Here is a 26,764-nt window from a genome sequence, read left to right as displayed (position 1 = left end):
AGGAAGAAGAAAAGAGTTATTGCGATCTTAAGTGTCATCTACAAGATATGCTGTATGCAACAGTAGCTAAGGAAGAATGCCCAGGTGTGTTCTCAGCATCTTGATAACAACAAAAATAAGATCCAGTCATTTGTTACATTGTCAAACAAGATATGTAATTATGCTTGGGTACATGTTTATGGAATCACAAGAGAATGGCTTTGACTGTTGAAGCCAATTTTCACGCATCTTATGAAGCAACTGAAAGGTAAAAGAACTGTTTAATAATTCTTGTCCCTTTCCTCTTTCTCTCCTTCCCTCCCTCTGTCGTTCTCTCCCTCTCCTCTTCCTCTCTCTCCCTCTCTCTCTACATCTACAATTATTTTATATGAGTAATGTCAATTGGGTTGAGACTTCATCATGTGCCATATTTCTTAAGCTTTTTTTGTCCAGGAAAGATGTTATTTATGTGTCACTAAATAAATTATATTCATTTATCTGCTTAGAGAACTGTCACCTAGGTTTTACCTCATTTTGATATAATCCTAGAAGAAATATCAGATTTTTTTTTTTTCAAAGGAGGGAAGAAGAAGAGAGGTGGCCTACACAGCAGATTGATTCCTTTTTTTTTATATATAACATCATTTTTGCTTTACTGTCTTGGCAGCCAGAAGAGTCATTAGTGCTTATTATCACAATATGTTATTAAAACATCTCATTTGTTTTGAAGCACTTCACTTCATTAACCAGATACCCTAGGGAATTTTCATTATATTTCATTTATTTTGAGGTTCAGAGAGAAATTTTCTTTCAAAGATAAGTTTTGAGCAATACTCTTCAAATAGTTCTGATTTTTCAGTCCAAGTAAATAGGTAACAGAGCTAGGGGGGGAAATAAACACACAGACTGAAGCTGTGAAGTGTAGAAAGAGACACATTGAACCCAGGTGATTCCTGTACTGAACTCCAAGCAGTCAATGCCTCTAGACGATGCCTGTCTTTAAAATTCCTGCCATTCCCTGAGGAGGCCAAAAGGCTGGTGTTGGAATGCCTCCAATTAGAATTCTAGATATCAAAGTAATGCATTTGGAAATCGTGTAAGTTCTATGGATCTATTTCACCATATAATGTTTCTGCTTACTGACGGAAACTAAAGCATATGGGATATTTAATGCAAAAAGTTACTATTTATGGGGCATTATCTACAACCCTGTGAGGAGGCATTATTATGCCCATTTCCAGATGAAAAATTTGAAGTTTAGAGATTAAATAAGCAATTTGTCCAAGATGACAGACTAATATGGATACAGAATCCATACATTCATTTGTTTGTCCAAAGCCCTGACATAGAACTGATCAGCTAAAACAGACGTATGAAAAGATGCTCCGCATCACCACTCATCATCAGGGAAATACAAATCAAAATTACGATGAGATACCATCTCACACCTGTCAGAATGGCTAAAATTAACAACACAGGAAACAACAGATGTTGTCAAGGATGCACAGAAAGGGGAACCCCTTACATGGTTGGTGGGAATGCAAACTGGTATAGCCACTCTGGAAGATAATATGGAGATTCTTCAAAAAGTTAAAAATAGAGCTACCCTATACTCCAACAATTGCATTACTAGGTACCAACCCAAAGGATACAAAAATATTGATTTGAAAGGGCACATGCACTCTAATGGCTATAACATTATCAACAATAGCCAACTTATGGAAAGAGCCCAAATGCCTATCAACTGATGAATGGATAAAGATGAAGTGTTACATATATATAACATATATATTACTCAGCCATCATTAAGAGTGAAATCTTGCCCTTTACAACAGTGTGGGTGAAGCTAGAGTGTATTATGCTAAGAAGAAGTCAGTCAAAGAAAGATAAATACCATATGATTTCAATCATATGTGCAATTTAAGAAGCAAAACAGGTGAACATAAGGAGAGGAAGTAAAAAAAATAGAGAGGAAACCATAGGAGACTATTAACTATGGAGAACAAACTGAGGGGTGCTGGAGCGGTGGTGGGTGAGGGGATGCAGTAAATGGGTGATGAGGATTAAGGAGAGTACTTGTGATGAGCACTGGGTGTTATATGTAAGTAATGAATCACCAAATTCTGCTCCTGAAACCTACACTCTATGTTAACTAACTAAAATGTAAATAAAATCATTTGAAACAACAACAACAACAAAAAAAAAACAACTAACTTTGAAAAAAAAAAAGCTAATTAGTTAAAATGTTGATAATTCAAATAGTGGAAGGTTGACCTTCTTCCAGAGAACTACGTAACATAAACTCTCCATTTATTCATTGTGAAAAGATACACTCTTTATATTTGTGAAGAAAAAAAATGCTGCTTTCCTTATTCCACCTTCAAAATTAATAACAACATTGGAAACAAGGAAGACTCTCCCCTCCTCACATTTTATAATGAGTAAAGACCAGATCTCAAATGTGATAAGGACATCCCTACTACATAATCTCCTCTAACGTCTAGAAGATTCCACTACAAACTGAAAAGAATTCAGACACCGAAGGATCTCCCCTTCTCTTAGTGACCACTCTAGCACACACACAAAAAAGGAACTGCAAGACTTATTATAGAATACTAATGAAACTATATTTCTTAATATTTAGTGGGTTTTTTTTTTTACCACCAAGTCAATATGAACAGATAGAGGGTGATAGCTCTGACATGTGCTATTTCTTTAATTAAAATATAAGTGTTCTCAATACAGTTGGATGTACTCTGCAAAATAAACACCAACAATGAACACATAAAATGACTCAATAATTGATTGGTAAACACCATGTAACTATGGAATAATTATATGCCCTGTGAATTATATAGTACTTATAGCTGACATTATTTAGGAAACCTAAGAAATGAACTTGTAATTTGTACTTACCAGATTTCAAATTCAAACAACCAGTTAAATATCCTGTTATTATATAGAAGTGTCCTATCATTAGATACCTGGTCAGTAATAATCATACAATTAGTTACACATCACACCCCAATGAAAAGTACATAATATCATTGGGACATCAAGAAACAATTCATCAGTTTAGCACATTGAGAAAGGAAAAATGAATTTAAATATAGCGTGTAAAGCATGCATACAATCATCCAGTAAGTCTCCCAATTATCTGCTTGCCAGGCTCTTCTCATTATGTGGGTACGTCTCAACTCTAATGTCAGCTCCTCAGCAAGATCATCTTTGGCCTTTTTTTCTAGAGTCACTGCCATCCTGACTATGCCCTAAACATTCTCTATCACACCACTCTGTTTTATTATCATTACCACATTTTTCAGTCTCTGAAATGAGTTTATTGTCTGTTTCTTTAAAAAAAAAAAAAATCTATCAATCCCTTAAAGACAGTGGATCTTGTTTCTCTTCATTAAAGAAGGCATTTTGTCTGGTAAGAAAATGTTTCTTTCTGTTATAAAAGTGATCATGTCTGCTTGCTCAACACTATAATCCCAGTGGTGGCATTTGGTAGGCACACCAGTAACACACAAGGATGTTTACTGGTGAATGAATGATTTACTGAGTATTCATTATCTTCAAGGCACTTGGTTAGAACATAAAGCTAGACAGATGGAGTCTGTCCCATGGGTCTTGCATGTCAAGATAGTGAATTAATGTACCACACACTTTCAAAGTATTTTCCAAGGCAGATGTAAAATTTAAAAAAAACAAAACTAACCTTAATCCAAATTTGCATTCATCCTCAATGCTACCATATTGTTTTAACCTGTTTCCTCCTACTTTGCTTCACAGGAACACACACTGAATTGTTTGCCAACTGTTTCTGACCATACACATTTATTTCCACAGACAACAACATTAATTGGTCTTCTGAAGACAGCTCGACTCCTTCGTCTTGTGCGAGTGGCCCGGAAACTTGATCGATATTCAGAATATGGAGCTGCTGTTCTAATGCTCTTAATGTGCATATTTGCCCTGATAGCTCACTGGCTGGCTTGCATTTGGTATGCAATTGGAAATGTAGAAAGGCCCTACCTGACTGACAAAATTGGATGGTTGGATTCGTTGGGACAACAAATTGGGAAACGTTACAATGACAGTGACTCAAGTTCTGGACCATCCATTAAAGACAAATACGTCACAGCACTTTATTTTACCTTCAGCAGTTTAACCAGTGTAGGATTTGGGAACGTGTCTCCTAACACCAATTCGGAGAAAATCTTTTCAATCTGTGTCATGTTGATCGGCTGTAAGTAGATTTCTCTTTTGTTTTCTATTAGGGTAAAATATCTTAAAATTGGTATCTGTAGAACATTCAGAATCAGGCAAAGAAAAAAATATAGAAAACTGGAGAGATCATGGAATTACATATATGGGTATTATATTCTATCAAACCTAATTCTCACTGTGAGGGGAGATACCAAAAGGACTTTTAGCACCTCAGAAAAACTACAAATATAAAACTGGAGTTACATGGATTTTAGAATTCCAGAATTGAGACTTGCAGTTCACTATTGCTGCTGTAAAAGTGTCTGCAATTTGTTACCAATGGTTATTTTCTGTTTTAAGTTGAGGCCGAATTAGAACGGGAAAGATTAGTTTACATTACTAGATAAATAGAAATATATATATTTCTTAATAGAAAAATATATTTCTATATAAAAATATAGAAGTAATAAATACATATATTTCTTATATATATCTGTATTTACAGACAGATATATACACAGATAAATATATATATGTATTTTTCACTACTTACTTATTGATTAAAAATTCCTTTCCCTATGACATTATGCCAAAGCTTAAGTGATTGCTCTTTACCTTGCAATGTGGTGATGACATGAGCATCATTAAGAGGTATATTTTTGGAATAAGAAACAAAAATTTCTGCATTAACCTAAAGATGTTTTAATGTTTTTAAAAATCATACTATAGAGTCACTAAAGATAACTGCTGAGATACCGAGCAGCAATTGACAAAAGCATAATGAAATTTTAAAGCTTAGAAAAGGGCATTATCCCTAGATGGTGTACAAATCTGAAAATAGATCCAGAGTTGATTTTAAATGTTAACATATTGATTAATGAAGTGTACTTAGATAAGTTTTATTTGTGAAAATTAAATCAATTCACCCTGTTTATTGTTCATTGTATTTAAATTTTACTTTTCTTATATATACCTTAGTATTTTTATTTAGGTAAGATTTATGTAGGTAAATAGCAATATATTCAAATAACCCTTAAGATATTCTACAGATTCAGGCTAAGTCTGGGCTATAAACACAGAAGTAGCCTCGCACCCAGAAGGAAATGGAAGAGGGACCTACTGGGAAACAGAAAAACTCATTCTAGGAAGACCGACTATCTCAAACAGTGCCAACCACACTATGACTACAGCTGCTAGTAAATACCTTACAGTGATTATCAATTTTAGTGAAGTAACAAACAAAGAAATTTTTTAAAGTTTGTTCCTAATTATTTAAACATATGTATAGAAAAAATATGTATATATGCTTTTAATGAATAAAACAGACTTGCATATTGAAACAGAATTTGCAAGAGTTTTCTAACCTGCTCACCACTTAGAAATCCTCATCACTTGTGAGGATTACATTAAAAACAGTACTGTTCATCATGTGAATTATTTTAAATCAAAGAAAACTCAGTTCTTTATTTGGTCTATATCCAGTCTCTAATCCCTAAATCATGATAATTGGCAGTGTTTTCTCCTTCCTTCTTTCTTCCTTCCATTTCTCCTCCTTCCCTTCTTTCTCAAATATAGCACAGGCTATTTCTTTTGATTCTTTAAGGAAAATACTTGTTTTCTACAGATATTTTTCATCTTTTAGAAAAAGAGAAGACACTCTAGTTAATTGAGTAGAGTAAGATACAACCACATCCCACATGATATACTTTATTTGAATAATAGACTTGGTTCTATAACTTTCAAAAGGGAATTATGTAGAGCTCCATGTCACATAAGAAAAAAATTAAAGGTATTCCTAGAGAGTTCTATCATGACCTATTATGCTAAAATAAAGAAAAAAAGTCAAATTACAACTCAAAACTTAATAATAAAAATGCTCCCAAAATGCACAAAGCCATTTGATGTATATGGATGCATCTAACGTGGTATTTCCATTGAGATCCAACTGTGTTAGAAAATGATTTGGTTATTTTTGTTTAGTTATATTTCTACACTAAGTACATACTCCTTAGATCTGAGTGATCTGTTTTAAGCCAAAAATAAAATACAATATCTAAAATATAATGTAAAATAGTGTCTATATACTAATACTAGGTATAGTTTATATCATCTAGTTATCATGTTGAACTCTCTCATCATCCCTAAACTTCTTTAAAACCAATCTTCATTCTAAAAGAAAACTTTGAAGCCAAATAGAATAAAAGATCAATCTATCATCTCTCTTACAATATAACTCAAGAAAACTAAAAATCAAACATTAAAAGATACCATCTAACTAACTGGAAACAACTCAAATGTCTGTAGATGCGGTTTTTTTTTTAATAAATTATTATTTAATAAATAAATAGTGATGTAATGTAATGTATGGTAACTACAGTTAATAATACTGTATTGTATATTTGTAAGTTGCTAAAAGAGTAAATCTTAAAAGTTCTCATCACAAGAAAAAAATATCCTGTGCCTCTGTGGTAATGGAAATTAACTATACTTATTATGATTACTACATTTCTGACTGTATACAAATATCAAGTCACCATGTTGTACTTCCAAAGCTAATATAATTTTGTATGTCAATTATATCTTAATAAAACAAATAAAAGCCCAGAACCAGAATTGACAGAAATGATGAAACTAGCAGATAATATGTAGCACTTTAACAAATGTGTATATGGACTCCCAGAAAATGGGGAAGGGAACTAGAAAAAGAAATTTTAATGGCTGAAATCTTTCCAAAATTGATAAAAAGCTGTAAACCACAGATCCAAGAAGCTTAGTGAATCCCAAACTTGTTAAAAACACACACAAATACATACACACACAAGCACACCATACTTAAATTACTGAAAACTAGTGATAAGAAGAAAAAGTCTTAAAAGTAACTGGAAGGGAAAAAAATAGGATACATCATGTACGGAGGGAAAGCATCAGGTTGAGAACATAATTCTTATTAGAAACAATGCAAACCATTAAGACAATGTAATAAAATCTTTAAAGTGCTAAAGAAAAAACAAATTCTGCCAACACAGAAATATTGGTTCAATTAATCTATCCTTCAAAGGTGACAAACAAAACCTGACATAATTCATCATGAGCAAAGTACAAGAAATTAGAAAGCTCTCCAGGTAAATAGAAAATATTATTAAGATGAAAATTTGGATCCAGAAAAACAAATGAAGAACACTAGAAAAGGTTAATATGCAGGTAAATTTAAAAGATATTTTCTCATTTTTAAATGTCTTCAAAAATAATTTTTAAAGCAAAAATTAGGAGAATATATTTTAAATTTTATAACATATGTAGAATTTAAAATGTTACAATAATAGTACAAAACAGGAAGGGAGAATGAAAGTATATTTAAGTAAGAATTATAAAATCTTATATAAGATTCCTACATTATACATGAAGAGGTATTATATTATTTAAGGTACAGAGTGATAAATTAAAAATGCATACTGTAACTCCTACAGCACAGTTAACAAACCAATAGAGAAGATGAAATAGAATAATAAAAATGATAAAACCAAAAAATAGAAAATAAGAGAAATGGAACACATAGAAAACAAACAGCAAGATGGTAGATTTAACACAGCCACATTAACAATTCCATTAAATGTAAGTGAGCTAAACTCTCATTAAGCTTCCAGAATTGTCAGGCTATTTTTTTTAAAAGGCTCAATCATATGCTATCTAAAGAAACACACTTAAAATATAAAGACATAGGTAAAAGAAAAAGATGGAAAAAGATGTATATACAATCACTAATTATGAGAAAATGTGAGGAGCAGTATTGATTTCAAAGAAGGCTTAAAAACAAAGACTATTACCAGAGACAAAGTAGACACCACAGTCCTAAGCATGTAGATACCCAATTACAAAGCAATTACATTAAACAAAAACTGATAGAACCTAATGGAGAAATAGACAAATTCACAAGACAAATCTACAGTTACAATTAGCAATTAACACTTTTCCCTCTGTGTTTTATAGAATAAGAAGACAGAAAATCAGAAAAGATATGAAAGATTTGAACAATACTATCAATTAACATGACATTGGCAATTATAGAATACCAGCAGAATACACATTCTTTTCTAGTGTATGTGGGACATTCAGCACGATAGACCATCTGCTGCACTACAAATCAAATCCTCAAGACAGGTCATATGCTGAACCAAAAAGAAATTTTAGCAAATTTAAAAGTACTGAATCATACAGAGTATGTCTCTAACCACAAGAGAAACTGGAAATTATCCTGAGAGGGAGAGAAAAGGAGAGAGAAAAGGAAAGGAAAAGGAAAAGGAAAAGGAAAAGGAAAAAAAGGAAGGAAAGGAAAGGAAAGGAAAGGAAAGGAAAGGAAAGGAAAGGAAAGGAAAGGAAAGGAAAGGAAAGGAAAAAGGAAATTAAGAGAAGAAGAGAAAAGGAAAGAAAAGAGTGATATGTATTTGGAACGAAAGTAGGTGGCACACTTCCAAATAACCTATGGTTCAAAGAAGAAAATCACATGGAAAATTAGAAAATAGTTTAACTGAACGAAAATGAAAGTAAAATGTGCCAAAATGTGCAAGAGACAGCTAAAGAGAGAAATGTGTAGTTTTAAGTATTTTTTTTTAAGATTTTATTTATTTATTCATGAGAGACATGAGAGAGGCAGAGACAGAAGCAGGCTCCCTGCAGGGAGCCTGATGTGGGACTCAATCCCAGGACCCTGGGATCATGCCCTGAGCTGAAGGCAGATGCTCAACCAATGAGCCACCCAGGCGTCCCATTTTAGGGATAAGTATTTTTATTTAGCATTTTTTCAAAGATTTTATTTATTTATTCATGAGAGACAGAGAATGAGAGAGAGATGGAGAGAGAGAGAGAGAGAGAGAGAGAGAGGCAGAGACACAGGCAGAGGGAGAAGCAGGCTCCATGCAGGGAGCCTCATGTGGGACTGGATCAGGGGTCTCCAGGATCACGCCCTGGGCCAAAGGTGGCGCTAAACCGCTGAGCCACTAGGGCTGCCCAATATTTTATTTAAAAAAGAAAAGTCTAAAATCAAAGATTTAAATTTCTATATTAAGACAACTAAACTAAACATATAAGTAGAAGAAATAGCAGAGATAAGAGCAAAAGTTAATAAAATAGAAATCAAAGAAACATTAGAGAAGATTAATGGGAGTATATTCTGGCTTTTTAAAAGACCAATAAAAAAAAAAAGACCAATAAAATTGATAAACTTCCAATTAGACTGATGAGACAGAAGACATGTTACCAATATCTTATTGAAAGGAGAGCTATTACTACCCATTACAAAGATATTAATAATAAAATAACATTATGAATTACTTTATCATAGTAAGTATGGCAATTTAAATGTGATACGAAAGTTCTTTGAATGATACAAATTACCAAAACTGAAACAAAAAAATCCGGAGCCATAAAATAAAAAGTAATAAGTTGGATTTCATCAAAATTAGTAACTTTAGTTTTTCAAAAGACACTGTTAAGAAAAGAAATAGGCAAATGATAGACTAGAAGAAAATATTCTCAATACTTAGACCTTAAAAAAATTGTATCCAGAATTTATCAAGAATCTCTTGCAATTCTATAATAAAAGACAACTCAATTTAAAAATGACCAAAAGATTTAAACAGACATTTCAAAAAGGAGCTATATGAGTGGCCAATAAGTGCAGGAAAAGATGTCATTAGTCATCAGGAGATGTAAATTAAAACTCTAATGAGATATTACATGCCCGCTACAAGTGGCATGTAAAATTAAAGACTGGCAATAGCAGTTGGAAACAATTGATATTGTCATTTATTGCTGGAGGGAGTATAAACTGACACAAGTTTGAGGAACAGTCTAGCAGCTTCTTATAAAGTTATATGTACCACACACTTCCACTCCTGTTTAAAGGGAAATGGAAATATGTGCCCACATGAAGACTCATCACAAATGCTCATGGCGGTTTTATTCATAATAGCCAAAAACTAGAAACAGTGAGATTTCTGTCAACAGAAGAGACAAACTAGTAGAGCCATGTGATGCAAAGTAGAGTGATAAAAAAAGAACAAATTACTAATACATACAACAACAGAATTAATTTCAAAGACATGTACAACAAAAGAAATCAGACGCAAATGAATGTATACATTATGATTCCATGTATATGAAAACCTAGGAAATGCAAACTACTATAATGACATACATTGGAGCTTGGTTGTTGTCTAGGTTCTGAAGTAAGGGTAGGCAGCCAGTGAACACAAGGGAAACTTTTAGGGTGATGGGAATGTTCTGTACTTTGATTGTGTTTATAGCAAGCATATACATTTGTCAGAATTAATTGATGCATATAATTAAAATGGATTTATTTTATTATACGTAAATTATACCCTTATAACATCTAATTTCTTAAGTTAAAACTTTGTAAAACTGTGTAATAACTAGAAAACAAGTGCATTTGTTCTATCAGCACATTCCAGCTAATGTCTAATGACCAACTAAAGTCATTAGTTTGGTTAGCATATCAGATTTGGGGTGTGGTGTGCTGAAGGAAGTTTTAAGATATACCTGCTTTATTTCTGTAATATCTAAATATAAAACAAACCATTGATAAAATTAGAACTCCCTGTTGAGGAAAGCTAAGTAAAATATTGAGTTAAAGAGAGAAATGTCCTTATGTACAGTCTGCCATCTTGCTTTTGACTCATATTTTATGCCATTTGATAGGCATTTATTAAATGATGTATAAAGAATATGATTATGTTGTGCTTCTCTCTTGCTTACAGTCTTTAGCTCCTGTTGCTCCTAAAAAATTAGAAAAAAAAATAATTCATGCTTTCATTATAATTTATAAAACCATCACATAGAATTTACTAAGAGAAATACATATTATTCATGTATTCAACAATATGCTTATAATCTAGATTTTGCCATCTTCTCAACAAGTGGAAATATATTTTTATGACCCAAACTAATGTTTTGGTTCATTTTTATGGCAGTGTGGAGATAAAACCACACCATGAAAATGAAACCATAGTATTCATTACAAACAAAATAAGGTTTTCCCTGACTCTTCTCCAAGTAATTATGTGGTTTAGGTAAAATAACTAGCATTGATTATATGCCCTCTGATTAAATCAAGTGAACTTACTCTGTACTAACTAAACTATTTCCTGAAAAAAAAATGATAGATACTTTGGAGACATAGCAACCTGTATAAATATTTCCAACATTATAGAATAGTGAAGAGTAAAATACATTTTTCACATGAATCTCTTGGAGTCACAAGAATTGGTTTTAGGCAACTATTGCTAACTGTCTTTTTAATCAACTGTTCATTTACTCAAATTAGGCTCAAGTGTTTTTCCTATGGAAGAACCAACCTAGATAGCTTGTCTACCTTGCTGAGAATTATTCTTTCACACATCCCAATTCAGGCTCACTACAGATCTCTCCAACTTCCACCCCTTATTTTTTTTTTAATTTTTTTTTTTAGTATTTATTTATGATAGTCATACAGAGAGAGAGAGAGAGAGGCAGAGACACAGGCAGAGGGAGAAGCAGGCTCCATGCACCGGGAGCCTGACGTGGGATTCGATCCCGGGTCTCCAGGATCGCGCCCTGGGCCAAAGGCAGGCGCCAAACCGCTGCGCCACCCAGGGATCCCCCGCCCCCTTTAAATACATAAAAATAAAAGGCCACTCCTTTCTTTGTGACATTCTCTTACTTGGGATATCTATGATAAACAAGGAACCATGCTAGCCCAGAGACAAAGATAAGGTGGAAAAGAAAGCAAATGACCAAGAAGATAAATTGTTTTAAAATACTTAGCCTGAATCTGGCTAAAATCTACTTCAAAAATGATTAAGTGGTTTATAGAAGTAATGGTTTGTAAAGTGTGTTGGGGTCGGGGTGGGAGGAATGTGTTAGTTGAACACAGTTGAATCAAACACTGTAAGCTGTTCATTTTTTACCACCTGCGTGGCATAGTGCTGTTCCAGTGTCTTAAACATACGCTACCTTCTCTCTAAGATGCTGGCACACGCTCAAAGATCAAAATACAGATCGTGCATCATGATTTGACTTTATGTTCAGAATATAGCACTTTTTTTTAGAATTACTAGAAACCAAATACAAACATAAAAGGAAAGAGAAGATACTCAAAAAACTTATGTTAAATCATACAGATTTAGCCCAGAAATCACTTACAAGGGTACTCAACCTAAATACTGAAATGTATAGCTAGGATTGTCTTGGCAGTTTCTTTCTTCTCACAGATGAAAGAAAAAGATGTATTCTGGTTTTTTTCTACAAAAATAAAATTATATCTTTATATTCTAAGCCAGGGATATCTGTTTCTTGTGTAGAAATACTGTAAAAATGAATTTTAATAGATTAAAAAATTGTATACAACTAAATACTCTAAGGAAATTATGAGTTCCTTAAAACAATTTATCATTCCTTAGCAAAACCAAAGTATTCAAAATAATCTTAAGATTTATAATAGATTTTTAATAGTAAAAGGTTAGGTTTGAGACCAAGAGGCATAGATGTCCGAATTTAAAAATTAACTTTTTAACTCCCTTTCCAGAAAACATATCTGTGATAACCCTGTGACATATATCCTTATTACATTACAAAGCAAAGGGTTTATTCTAAAGGCATTTTTATCTCTAGTCATTACTCCAGATTATAGGCTGATACTGTAAACAATCTTAGTTTATATTTTAATTTAGAATCCATGGTGAATTTGGACACTTTTCCCCTCCAGATTTGTCATCAAAATTATAAAATTTACAACAGGATCGGCTTAGCTTATTTTTCTCTCCATGGGCCTTACAACTGGATTGAGATAATAAAAAGTCTACATAGTTGAGATTCTGACAAGATATAATAATGCCCAAGTGCAGTCTTCCCCCATAACTTTGTTTTTTATCCAATCCAGCACTAATGTATGCAAGCATTTTTGGGAATGTATCTGCAATTATCCAAAGGCTATACTCGGGAACTGCCAGGTACCACATGCAGATGCTTCGAGTAAAAGAGTTCATTCGCTTTCACCAAATCCCCAACCCCCTGAGGCAACGGCTTGAAGAATATTTCCAGCACGCATGGACGTACACCAATGGCATTGACATGAACATGGTATGTATTTCTGTTTTCCAAAATGGAAGTACCTCAGGCATTATAGCTACAGTCCAAATGGGAAAGCTAGTCTCACCAGCTTTGAACCCCTTGCTTTTGTTTTCCTCTCGGATGTTTATTTTCTCCCCTGGAGATAGTCTCTCATTCTCAATTCATGGCATTGCATGGTGCTATATCTAGTTATATTGTGTGGCAAAGGCATTATAACATGATGCAAACTGATATAACTGTGTGTGGTAGAGTTCCCATTTCCAGTTAGAGAGAACATTGCTAACATAGGATTTGGGCTTTCACCACATGTCCTAGCTGCCAGCACCCCAAAAGACAGTTGGACCCATGTGTGTTAAGATTTGACAAGTAAACAGCAACAACAACCATGATACCCCCAAACAGAAATCCAAAGTTAACATTCCTTTAAAAAACAAGAAAACAAAAACAGGACACTTTGAGGATTTGTGGGAGAGGTTAGGGAACTTAAGCATGCCATAAACATTTAATGATAGGAAGTTTCATGTGTCTTCTAAGGAAAAAATTTTCTATATTTACAATAATTAACTATGTCCCCTTTCACTGTACCTGGTTTAATGCATCTTTCCTTTCAAGGGGGAAATATGGATTTCTTCATAACTTTTAAGCAAATTCAACATCAACGATAACTTTTCATAATTCTTCCCACCTCTATCAATGCTTAAAAATCAATACAGTTAATAACATGCCCATGGTCTAAAGAGCTCTTTTTATTGTTAGGTGGATTACACACATTCGTTTGATCTGTTTAGCTATAGAGACGGATTCCTAAAGATAATTATGTGACACATCCAAATTCTATGGCATATCACAGACCTATTAAGAAAGATTAAAAATATGATGACTTCCCATCTAGCAACTACTCCACTGGACAAAGACACAGTTTATAAGAATTCTTCAGAAAATAAAACTACTCACATTTAATGACATGAACAGCATAATATACTTTTTGCACAAGTGAGCCTATCCAATTTAAATAGACATTTTTTGTTTGAACAGTAATATCTTAATAGAAAAGCAAAGGTTCAAAATTAGAAGTCAAAGGACAGAAGACATTACAAACATTGCCCACTTTGAAAGCCATATAGGATAAGTTTATCAAAGCTGCATGTGATCTATTTGAGAAGTAAGGACATGCCATTATAAATATTTTAATTTGAAAAGCTAATCAATTAGCACATTTTATATAAAAGCATAACTGAATTCCATGAGTTATTTCTAATTATTCCAAAGTTACTTGAGAAAATTAATTTGATAAATTGATATCACTAAGACAACACCTTAATCTCATAAGAAAGCACGTACAAATTGATCACTTTATGTATTTCCATCTGTATTATTGTTGAACAAAGATATCAGCATTCAGAAACTATCGGGGATTCTCTAATGCTGGGTTGGCTGAAGCAGTGTCAAGAATTTTTAATCAAAACACGTGTCACTCAATTTTGTTGTTCCATACCGCCAGATTATTTCCATAACAGTAATAAACATTTATTGTACATCCCCTCTCCATATAACTAGTTTTGTGACATTTTCGTGATAAAGCCTATTTTTTGACAACTATTTACCTTTCATTGTTTGACTCTATTACCTATGAATATGGTTTATATACCACTTGCCTATTTACAATGTACTTATGAAAGATTTATCTCTTTCCTGTCTGCTTCACACCTTAATACATGGAATCACAACACCCACCGGTAAGAACAGGAGGTATTTATATCCAATTTAATTCTCGTGTAAATTGTGGAGAATACCCTTGTTATCTGTCAGGTTTAGAGCTTGTTAAATGATTTCCAATGTTAGTTCTGATCTTTATTGCATGATATAGCAGAGGAAATACAAAGCAAGGAACTGGGGAAGATAACCTGAAGAGGCCAAGTTCAGATTAGAAGTCCTTAACTTTAACAACAACTTGACCTCTAGTAATATTTATATACAGTTTCCCCCTCCCCACAAAAAGGCACTTATCTGCTCCTTCCTCCACTCTGGTAAAGGTTATGGGTATACGGTTTGCATTAGATAATTGTCATAAAGAAAATGTCATTCTCTTTCATCATCCTCTATTTTCATGATGTAGGTGCTTTTCTTTCCTCTCATCTGCATGCCTGTATTACATGATCCTGGAGTGTGTGAGCTCTAAACCATGTGCCACTGAGTCTTGCATGTGGTTTTGAGAGCTTGACTTTGCACGAACTTCTTGTTTGTACACAGTGTCTACATTTCTCATCTTGTGACTACAAAGTGAGTAAAAAATCAAAGTGCAAGATTACTGAAAACTCAGCAAATGGAAGATGCTTGTTTATTAAGCACGATGTACAAAACAAAGTTAGAGAAAAACAACTGTACTCTTAGACTATTGAGAGATTTAAAAAAAAAGAAGAAGAAATCAAAGTGGATTTTTTACCTCCAAAACCACATTGTTATGATCCCTGTGTCTTATTACTTTATTATTAACTAAATAGTAATTAGTAATAATTTAAATTTATGTATTGTGATACATAAAAGTACACTAAACTGTTGTATTTTTGCATCAGCATTTCACATTATTTCATTTAAGTATAAACTTAAGTATAATTTCTCATGAAACATTTCAGGTAATTTTTTTACTGTTCAGCCATGTCAAAATGGGGTATAGATTTTCCAATCACACTGTATTAATTGACTCAAAATTATTTTTCATAATCCAAAACATTTAATTGCTTGATTGATCCCCCAAACATAGGAAATAATCGACTAAAATATGCAGCCATATTTCTTATTCCTGGATATTTTGCTTTCTGTGAAATAGCTATCGCCAGAATGTTCCAGAACCTAAAGAATTCTGGGGACATTTATGGGCTCCCTTTTAATCAAATAAAATGGTAGAGAGTACAAAAGGAAAAGGGTTAGGATAATTAAGTTAGAGGAAAGAAAGTGTTCTTTTGTACCAGATGGTAGGCTTAGGTATAGTGAAAATTATCTCAAAAATATCTACAGGTAAATTCTGGAAAACTGTTCCCATCTTCTCCCCCAAATTTGACTAGTTAGGAAAAGAAGATACTTTCTCAGATTAAGACTGAAAGTATCTCAAGAAATTTGCCCCAATCAAAGCTGTCCTCTGACCCAGTCTCAAACTCTCTGACATTATTCAACATTGATTTTAGTTACAACATTGGCAAGAACTGAAAATCATCTTCCATGTCAGTGTAGAGGCGAGTTTCTTCATACTACATAAAAGAGCCTGGCTTGAATGAAGAAGACCACTAATAGCCATGCTCTATACATCATTCTGGATTGAGAGAAATAAATCATTTATACAAAAACTGATTCAGAATCTAAAATCATATTGACATGGGAAAAAAAACTTTATAAACATTTAATGAAGAGTTTTATTTCTTAGCCTAAAAATGTCCCCCTTGTAATGCCTAATAATATAAAACAAATCAGAAATAGGAATTCAGAAGACCAAAACATTAGCTCTACAATTTGCCACGAATCTTGGACAAGTCACTTAACCTCTCTGCAATTTCATTCACTTGTCATTGTCAAATGTTTTAAAGTACCAGAACTCAAACATGCCAAATGTATAGAACAGTAATTATGGAAGTTATGGAAGTTTTTCCAGTTGAAGGATGGAGATTCTAAGCTATCTGCTGCCTACTCTTTTGCTTTCCATAGTGGGCTTCTACTTTTCTTTGATGATGAATTGTTGATGGCAGAGAACAGAAGGGGATCATTTCAGGTAAAAACTGGTTCAGAAATAAAGACTCATGGGGGGGAAGCTCAAGGAAGAATTAGGCAAGTGGTGCAGAAACAACTTTTTAAAATTTATTTTAGGAAGAAAGGGAGCAACTGACCTCTTTTTGGAGAGGGGTATTAATGGAGAAAATTTTGAGAAACAGCCATAGAAAGGAGTTGGACTAAAAACATAGGAAGAGGAATGAATGTTTCAGCAGGGTAGATAGACACATTTTCCCTAAAGACAGGCAGGAATGAAAAAAGAAAGGGTAGAGGCACTGGCTTTGAGGAATAAAGAAGAAAACTCAATGGCACTAACACGATATGGTCCAGTCTCTTTGGTTAAGCAGATAGTACATCAGGTCCTCAGAAGGGAGGAGGTATAAGATAGGAGAAAATTAAAGAGGGGGAGAATTTTTCAAGATTTCAATTAAGAGTCAATATCTTAGGCTAAAAATGTTTAGAATCACAGTAGAACTCTCTGACAAAGAATTCACTTATAATGGCCCCAACAAACAATGCCAATCAAAATGGAAAGAAAACTAATAAATAATGGCATATTGTCTAAAGAAATTCTTACTCCCTGGAGTTGATGTGTTGTCTAAGAACCATGTTAGTGAAAATCTGATTTCCTTTCCTTCCAAGGCTCTTTTCCAAAGCTCCTTTGCTACCCATCAGAGTACCCTTTGCTAACTAACTACTGACCTTAGCTACTAGCTACTACCCACCTACTACTACTTACTACTAACTACTATCTACTTAACTAGCATTGATTGTATCTGCATCCACAGTCTAACTCTATGCCAACAAAAACTTTGTTATATCCATTCTGTGTGCTTACTGAAATGACTTCATCTATGCCAGACCTTTACATTCAAATCTCCTCCACTCATGGACCATTTTGATACACCATAGTGAAAGGCAGCGATGGGTCTTTCAGTCAGCAACTCATGTAAAAACAATCCTTGTGTCATTAAACTTCATTAAAAATGTACAGCTTATCTTCACCATATTGTTTTTATTCCCCCTTAACTGTTCCTAATGATCCTTTACATAGTCAAATTGATAAATATGGTTAATGAAAAACCTTTGATTCATTAGTCATAAAGCTTAATAAAATGATTAAAAAACATGGTGCCCTCATATTTGTTCCTCTAGTAAGCAAGGATTCTATTTCTAAGAATTCTTCGGAAAATAAGATCACTTACATTGAAAGATATCAATAGCACAACACAATTTTTACGTAGGCAAACCTGTGTAATTTGCATAGATATTTTTTGTTTGGCTAATAGTATTTTAACAAAAAAGCACAGGTTCAAAATCAGCAGTGTGCAAAAAGCATTGAAAATATCGCCAAATTTTGAAAAGCATGCAGCTTCTCTACACAGCCTAGCAAATCAATCCACACATTTAAAAATAGGGCAAAACCTGAATTTAAATGATAATGATCCTTAGGACTGGTGACATCTTTTAGTTTTTTATAAAGAAATACCTAGTTACCTTAAGAGTTGAATTAAAATACTTGTCTACAATGTACTTTAAAAGATATTTTCAGAGGCATGCTGATTAGTTAACAGGAACTGCCTGGCTCTACAAAAATTATGTAAGTGGTAAAATTTTGAATTGTCAAGAAATTTCCTACTAGCACACATACTTGCCTACTATAGCCAGTACCTGAACAACAGGTGCTTACGAAAGAACAAGGCCCACGTCCTTCCTATTTTCACCAAGGTATCCACTCTAAAGTCTCAAAAATACCAGAGAGAACAATAAATACCATCTGGAACCCCCTGACATGAACAATATCAGGCTTAAGACAGACATCTGGTATTTTCAGGTCACAAATGGTATGTGCTCAATCATGTTTCACAAATGATTATGGTCACTTCATCCTGGTCTCCAACCATTATCAAGAAGGACTTATTTACAGCTGGCATCATGCTGCTTCTGTGCAAAGGGAGTTCTTAACAGTAAAATCTTGTCTTTAGTGGTTCCTGAGCCGAGAGAAATGACAGCCATGGCCTCAGGCTTTACACATGAAAAACAGTCATTGCAGAAACACCACACTGAGCAATGAACATACTACAGTTTCTCCATTCATTAATAATGTTCCTCTTCCAGTAGGAGGATAGTGGAAATGATGCCTCAAATTATTATTTTTTTAACTCCTTAGAATAATGGTACTTTCAAACCAGACTCTAGAGGGCAATTTCTCATGCTGGAGAAAGTGATGTCTTTTCAAATATTTTCTTTGGAGTCTTAGAAACACAGGAGAAATTTAAACTCAATTTAGGATCACTTAATATTCAACACAGGTTTAATCAATAATTAAAATATGGAAAAGCATCAAGACACCAAAATTCCGTTTTAAACTATTCTTTGTAAACATGACTTTAAGGTCCTTTTAATTCAACTATTAGAGTAACTCAGCATTATCAAACTTAATGAAATCAAACCATTTGCAATTTCTCTCAAAAGAAAAATCCAGTATTACTTTAGTGGAAGAATTATTTGAGACATTACAGGGGTATGGGAATTCATATTGAAATGGATATGTAAATATTCCACCCAATATGTCAGAGTTTTTTAAATCACTTTTTAAGGGTGAAAATAAGCAAAAGTAAGTTCATCTAGTCCAATTGCTCTTAATAGCCTAAAGGCCACGGTATTCAGGGAATTTACATATATTTTGTTTTTCTTGGTTTAGACGTATTGCTATCCATGAGGATGAGCATGAATGGAAAAAAAATAATCATTGCCTCTTTCATAGCAGATATTCCTAAAAAAAAAAAGTCTCTTTTTTGTTTGCAACTTGGACTCCTATTGATCAAGTGGGTCACCCCCCTAGTAGAATTCTATACTCAACTTAGGAATAAGGACTTTTTTATTCAGGAGTCAGGCACCTCAGATGGTACGTTTTAATACTCTGGAGCTATGTTAATTCATCTTTTCCCACTCCACTGATAATCTTCTCAGATCAAAATGCTAACTAAAAGAGATCAGTAGCTAGAAACACCTACCAGAGTGGGAAGATAAGTCAAAGACTCACTCCACATAGGTGTAATTATTGTATCAGAATCATACTGTTCCATTTCTATCCCTCACCTGTTCTAATTGTGAATCATTATGTATGAATATGAGGAAATTGGAGCATTAGTTGTGTTTTCTAAGACAGGGGCTTTAGCCCAGAATCTAACTCTAATTTTCTCTGCTTTACCTATGATCGGTGCTTAGTGTTGAACAGCAGACACCAAGCAGTGAGGTCAGAGCATTATAACAAAGCAGGTATGGTTAATCGGGTTGTTTCCCCTATGAATTACCTATATATCTATATATAGCATTTTTGTATAGTTTTTCATCATCTTTTTCTTATCATTTTATAAGAAAAATTTGTGAATTACAGATCCTAATGCTTTGTCATCTATATTGCAGTTTGTTTCCAATCTCTTTTCAATGTGTTGGTTTTGATTTAAAAAAAAAAATCTTTTGCATTTAAAAGTTTTTTTTTTTTTTAAGATATGGTCCAATTAGTCAACTTTTCTTATATAATTCAGAGGTCCTGTCCTGATTTTCAAAGGTCCTACTAAAACTATGGATTATACAAGTAGTTTCCCAGATTTTCTTATAAATTCTGTTACATGATTAGAACGAAAATTCTGTATTCTGTTTGAAATGTAGTCTTGTGAATGATTTTCTTTATGTGAATAGAAAATAATACTTCTAGAATATAAATAAGTCATTCTTTTTCTATTGATTTAAAATACCACCTTGTTTATACATTAAATTGTCAGATACAGTTGGTGTACCTATCTTTGCTGTCAAAGTATCTCTATTAGTTCATTCTTATGACAATATAATAATGATTTGTACTTAGTGGCTTTATATCATGCTTTAATATCTGACAAAGTAGGTCAACCCTAACTAATCTTGTTTTTCTGATTTCCCTAGCTACTTGAGAGTACTTATTCTTCCAGATAAGATATGTGACTATTTTTATTCAATTACAACAAACTCCATGTTGGCTTTTGAGATAATCCAACGATCAGATTGTCAACTCTGGCTAACAAGAGTCAGAAATTATAACCAATATCAAACTTTACCAACTATTTCAAGAATGTATGTCATCATAAGGCATAAGCAAAACGTGGAGGTTCTTCCTTGCCATATTAGTATGTGTTCTGGCTCAGATGTAACATAGCGGGTCCTTAAATAGTGTATGTAATGGCTTAACACTTAAGCACAATGAAACTCTTTTGGTCACTAAACTTCTACATTTTATAGTCTGAAAGTTGCAGAGCCTACATAACATTTTCCAGGAATCCATGTCCTATAAATATTTTAATGAAAGGTTTGTTTACCAAAGTAATTTAGATAACATACATCCTGCTAGAAATACTCTACAGATAGGAAGTACCCCATCTCCTTAGTGTGTTAGCCAGGAGCAAATCACTAATGTTTTGTCATTAGCTGGTCACTTTTCTTTCCAGATGTTCCTCAGGAAAGATAGAGAATAGATGGTAAGCCTGCTGCTAACCTTTTCCTATGAATTTTATGTTAGTTTTTGCATAACTTTGGAATTCATATATTAAGTTCTTATCCTTGCTGCACAATAAAATCATCTAAAAATACATTAACCAAACTTCAGTGCTTTCAGATCCACTCTACAACAAATAAATCAGAATTGCTTATAGTGAAATCCAAGCATCAGTATTTTTGTATGTTTGTTCTAATATGTAGCCAGGATTGAGAACTCTGGTTTAGATCTTTAAAAATAAAATCTCCTTCAATGAAATGTTATAATTTTCCTCTGAGAAATTCTTATCTTCGTTGTTAAATTTACTTTTAAATTTTATACAGTATAGTCAAACAAATGAAATATATGGCATATTTCCATTTTTACCTACTTATAGGTAATAGGGAGTAAAACTGTCTTCGTTACAGGCACCTTAACAAATTCCATGCCTTGTTTTGATAGGACTTTTTCTTAGTTTAATATCTGGTTTAGTTTGGGGTATTAGAGGGATTTCCTTGAGGATTTCCTCTTGGATGTTCTAGATACACAGTCATATCAGCATCAAAAATAAATAGATTCATTCTCTTTTTAAATACTGTGTATTATGATTTTTAGTTCACTAGATCCTCCAAAAAATTTTGAATAGTAGCAGCTAACTTCAATACAAATAAATTCACCATTAAGACTCATACTTTTAAAATATCTTTGCATTCCTGAAATGAATCCTAATTGGTCATACAGTTTTTGGTTCTTTGTTGATTTTGTTGATTAGTAAATTTTTTCAAGTTTTGCATCTATTTTATAATGATATTGGTGCACACTCATATGCTCTTTAACTGTTAAAGAAATCATCTGTAAAACCATGTGGTCCTGGAGGTTTTCATAGTAGGTCACCATTCCAACTCTACCACGGTAATTATCTATTCTGTTTCTTCCTTGGTCAATTTTGGTAATGTATGTTTTGTGAAGAATTCATCCATTTCACGTAGGCGTCAAAGTTGTTGTAAAATTGCATGTAGAATTCTCTTCTAACTCACTTAATCTTTTCTATATCAAAAGGTACACCTGTTTTCTCATTCCTAAACTTGTATATTTTTGTTCTCCTTCCCTTTAACAGGCTTTTGAAAAATTTATAAATTCCACTGGATTTTGTTCAAGGAACTAGCCTTTGCATGAATTTATACCTGCTACTGTTCTTTTTATTTCTAGAGTTTGCCTTCATTAATTCGCCTTTTTTTTTATTCCTTTGGATTGTCCTATTATTTTTAACATTGTATTAAGGTCATTTATTATTTGAATCTTTCTTCTATAATAATGAAGGCATTGAGAATTTTCCTCTCAATGCAATCTTTTCCGTGGTTTCATGGGTTTTAATATGACATGTTCTCCTTTTATTGCTTTTTACATTATTTCTTCTTTGATTCAAAGGTTATCATAGAGTGTGGTTCTTAATTTCCATATATTTCTGATTTTCTGGTCATTTTTAAATATTTTTAATTTTTTTGGATTATAATCAGAGTTAATGGACTATGTAACACTTCTACTTTTATAAGTGTTAAAGCACCTACACTTAAAGTAGAAGCAATCTGTAGTTGCAATTTTTAAAATAACTCATCTTTTATAAAGATTTTCCAACGCACTTAGCATTATTGTCATGGAGATGAGGGAAACCTGCTTTCCTTTTTTTTTTACACATATTTTATTTTTTTATGTAAAATATGATTAAATTATATAATTCCACTGACAAGTTACAGCCAGCATAAATAGGTTTCAGAGCAAACATAGCGGGTTTAAAATTCAGTTAGTGGAAATAAAAATGTACAGGGACAATACTGGAACATTCAGAGTGCTGGGGCAGCAAGAATCAATACATTTTACAGAAAAGGAATCTCCTCCTATCAGGAGGAAGAAAAATTCTATTTTGAGAGCTTCTCCTATTTTGTGAAAAAAAAAATATAATTGCTGACACAGTCATTGCTTTCTCTAGAAAACAATTGGAATTGTTGTCTGGCTCTAATCTTTCTGAGGAACAAATACCTTAACTGGTACAAATACCCTAACTGGTACAAATACCCTATCTGGTACTGGAAAATTACATTTATGCTACATTCCTATTCTGTGTTAGCTGTTGATAAAACCAATAAATTAAATGAATGGGGAACCTATTGGGATCAACTTTAAACATCCAATCTAACGGACAGCTGTGGCAAGTCACAATAGGTGATGGAATCCTAGACAAAATTTGAAGTCTTAGTTCTTCCACAATTAAAATCCCAAATGCAATTAAGCTTCAGCTTTCACATTTAAAAAATGGGGTAATAAATAAATAAATAAATAGGTAATTACCACTCTCTATTCCTTATATAAAGTTGATAAGTCAATCAAATTATGGTTCTAAAATATTATCACATGAGAAATGTTTCTGAAACATACAACTAGATTTAAGTTCAAGATGGCATATCAAGTACAAAGTAGTACTTAAATCATTCTTTTCATTACCTGGAAGATTGCACCCCCTCTCCCTTTCTTTGTAAGCAAGCTCAGGTCATTTACAATCAATGCATTTGAGAAGTATTTGCAAAGCATCCAATAGACCCTACTACAGTTATATTTTGTTAATACCTTCTCTCACTCTTTGTCTCAAATAGTTGGGTTGAGAGGAAGGTCCAAAAATTGTTTCTCCTTATCCAGATTCCTCCTATTACATTTAAAAACCCTGGTAGGTTCTATGGTTACCCTTTGGGACCTCATACCATAAATCCTAATGCACTTTTTAAAGTCAGGCTCTTGCTGAATTAGCAGAACTCCAGAGTCTAGGTAACAAGGACATGTATGTAAAAGCAATAAATCCTCCCCGCCTTACTCATCATTACCCACACTCCAACTCATCCCTGGCCCTGACTTAATTGGGGCCAATTTAAAGTTTGAGTGTCTTTCTGAAAGCAAAGAATCATCTCACATATAATGCTGTTAACTGGTGGTGAGATTTGCCAGAGAGGCAAGGAGAAGCAGGCGGGAAAACTTTAATTTTTCAGGGAACCTTTACTTGTACCAAAACCAGGTCAGGATTTATGACATTGTTTCCCATGTCTGTGTGTGGCAAGTTTTTGTTCTGTTCATGATTTTGCTTCTAAATTATATCTGCATGTGACAAATGTTGAAAAGTTACACGTAGAAAATTAATTTTCTTAAGGATTATGATGGCCCACGCTAAGGATTACTTAATACTTTGCTTTGCCAACGATCTGGCCAGGTATGATGCCCTTCCTATACAATAAAATAATTCCTTATTCCCATTAGCCACATGAAGATAAAATGAGAAAGCAGATAGCAAAGCAGTTTGAGTTTCAGACTAGGGAATGTGTACTTGAATGTTTAAAACTGCTAAGAGAACCTACCTATCATGATCAGTGGTTAAACAAGAAGTATTAAACCAAGGATACATGAAAAACGCGTGCTTCCTATTTCTTAACGATAAATCGTAACCATAGCAATGATATGACCTAGGATGACCTCAAAATTAGGGAATACATTAGCTTTCAGAAACAACAAAAATCAAGGTTTGGTATCTTATAAGTGGTAAAGATTTACCAAATGCTGAATGCCTACATGGCAATGATTCTATTAGAATCAGAAAATGCTATAAAATATTAAGGCTATACTCTAGGGCAGAGACTTAAGATTTAATATATTATTTGCATCATCTATTTGATAATCACACTTGAGGTTTAGTGTGTCATAGGGAGAGTTAATTTGTTTTTTGATTAATCCTAATTTGTCAAGATCTAAGTGTATTTAATGAACCAGAGAATTTCCTCAGAAAATTTCCTAATATCAGTTATCATAGTTACCAAATTTGTTCATAAGATTAATTTGCTGTTTAGGGGAAACATTTAGCATACTCAGACTGTCTTTCTCATGGTGTCCTTTTCAGCCTACCTTTGGGAATGTACCCCTCTGCAGCTATACTAGGTGAAACAAATCAGAAACTAGCCATTACAACATAAATCAATTTTCCAATATTATCTGGATAGGAGGTTATCTATAAGAAAATATATTTTGGTCCTTTCTAAAGCAAATAGAGGGTTTCCAAAACTATAGATAGTATCTGGAGAGAGTCATGGTAAAAATCCCATTGTTGATACTCTTCTAACAGAACCTAGAAACTGTACCCACCATACAAGAGCATTTTGCAATCCAAGGTAAGAGACAGTAAGCACTGAATCATGTGTCTTAAATTTGAGGAAGGAATAATGAGTTTATTATCAATATATTGTGAATTTTAACTTTATTTGAAAATCCTTATCTATCGGCATGCAGGTATGAGGAAATAAAGTTCTCTCCTGCAACTGGTGGGGCCAGGAGCATGAAGACTCCTAGAATAAAAGGAAGTCTTAAACTGAGTGGGGAAGAAAATCACATTTTTAAGACCATAAATCACCTGCCTGACCCATAGGACACATAGTTACTGTTAAAAGACAAAATTGTGTTGAAATTTGATTATAAAAGAACTATTTCCAGAGCAAAATCCAATAGTAAGTAGGCCCCACCATGAAGGGTGATATAAAGGTTTCATATAAAAATAATAATAATCTTAATTAACATTGATTAATTTTCTTCTTCTCAGACTCCACTGACTGAAGCTCAAGACACATTTCTCTAATTGTAATCTGTCATAGACATGAACCAAAATTATTTTTCATTGAAACCTCATTACATAAAATAGGTACCATAATTGTTTTATTGGCCTAAGTATATAAGTTTAATTTAAGGATCTACTTATTAAAAAGTAAATAAGACTAATGTCATTTTGATGAACATACTCATATCAAATCAGAAATTGGAGAGTTACATTAACCTCAGTTCCACTGCTTTCGAAATTTTGTATTCATTGCTCAGAATGGAGAAAATTTGAATTCACTCAATGCATAATTGCAAATATTAACAATATTGTAGTATTTATTCCACTATATGTGTGTCAGTACATACATATTTGAGGGAAGGTTAGTATAAAGTTAAATACTTCTGAATTAATATCTGATCATGTCTGAAAGGTGTTATCTATGGGATAATTATTTCAGTTTTCTCTCTCTATGATTTCTTCAAAAAGTTTTAGTTTGATTTAATAATACTATCTTGTGTAGTTGTTGGGCCATTCTTGTTTGAATGTCCTTAAGCCAATGT

The 26,764-nt window shown here is 33.2% G+C and overlaps 1 protein-coding gene across 4 annotated transcripts in view; it reads left to right on the top strand.

Moving 5' to 3' along the window:
• Positions 1-26,764, top strand: part of KCNH7 (potassium voltage-gated channel subfamily H member 7) — a 471,528-nt gene that overhangs the window by 408,054 nt on the left and 36,710 nt on the right. For 3 of the 4 annotated variants that reach the window (XM_025994147.2, XM_072751747.1, XM_072751746.1), the window contains 2 exons: positions 3,829-4,228; positions 13,121-13,320. In XM_025994147.2, the coding sequence (XP_025849932.1) occupies positions 3,829-4,228; positions 13,121-13,320 (600 nt within the window). Of the gene's footprint in view, positions 1-3,828; positions 4,229-13,120; positions 13,325-26,764 lie in introns of all 4 variants that reach the window. The other variant, XR_012000301.1, reaches the window with a different exon arrangement.

The sequence above is a fragment of the Vulpes vulpes genome, chromosome 3 (assembly GCF_048418805.1).
Source record: "Vulpes vulpes isolate BD-2025 chromosome 3, VulVul3, whole genome shotgun sequence".
NCBI classification, from domain to species: Eukaryota; Metazoa; Chordata; class Mammalia; order Carnivora; family Canidae; genus Vulpes; species Vulpes vulpes.
This window is presented reverse-complemented; position numbering and strand designations above follow the sequence as displayed.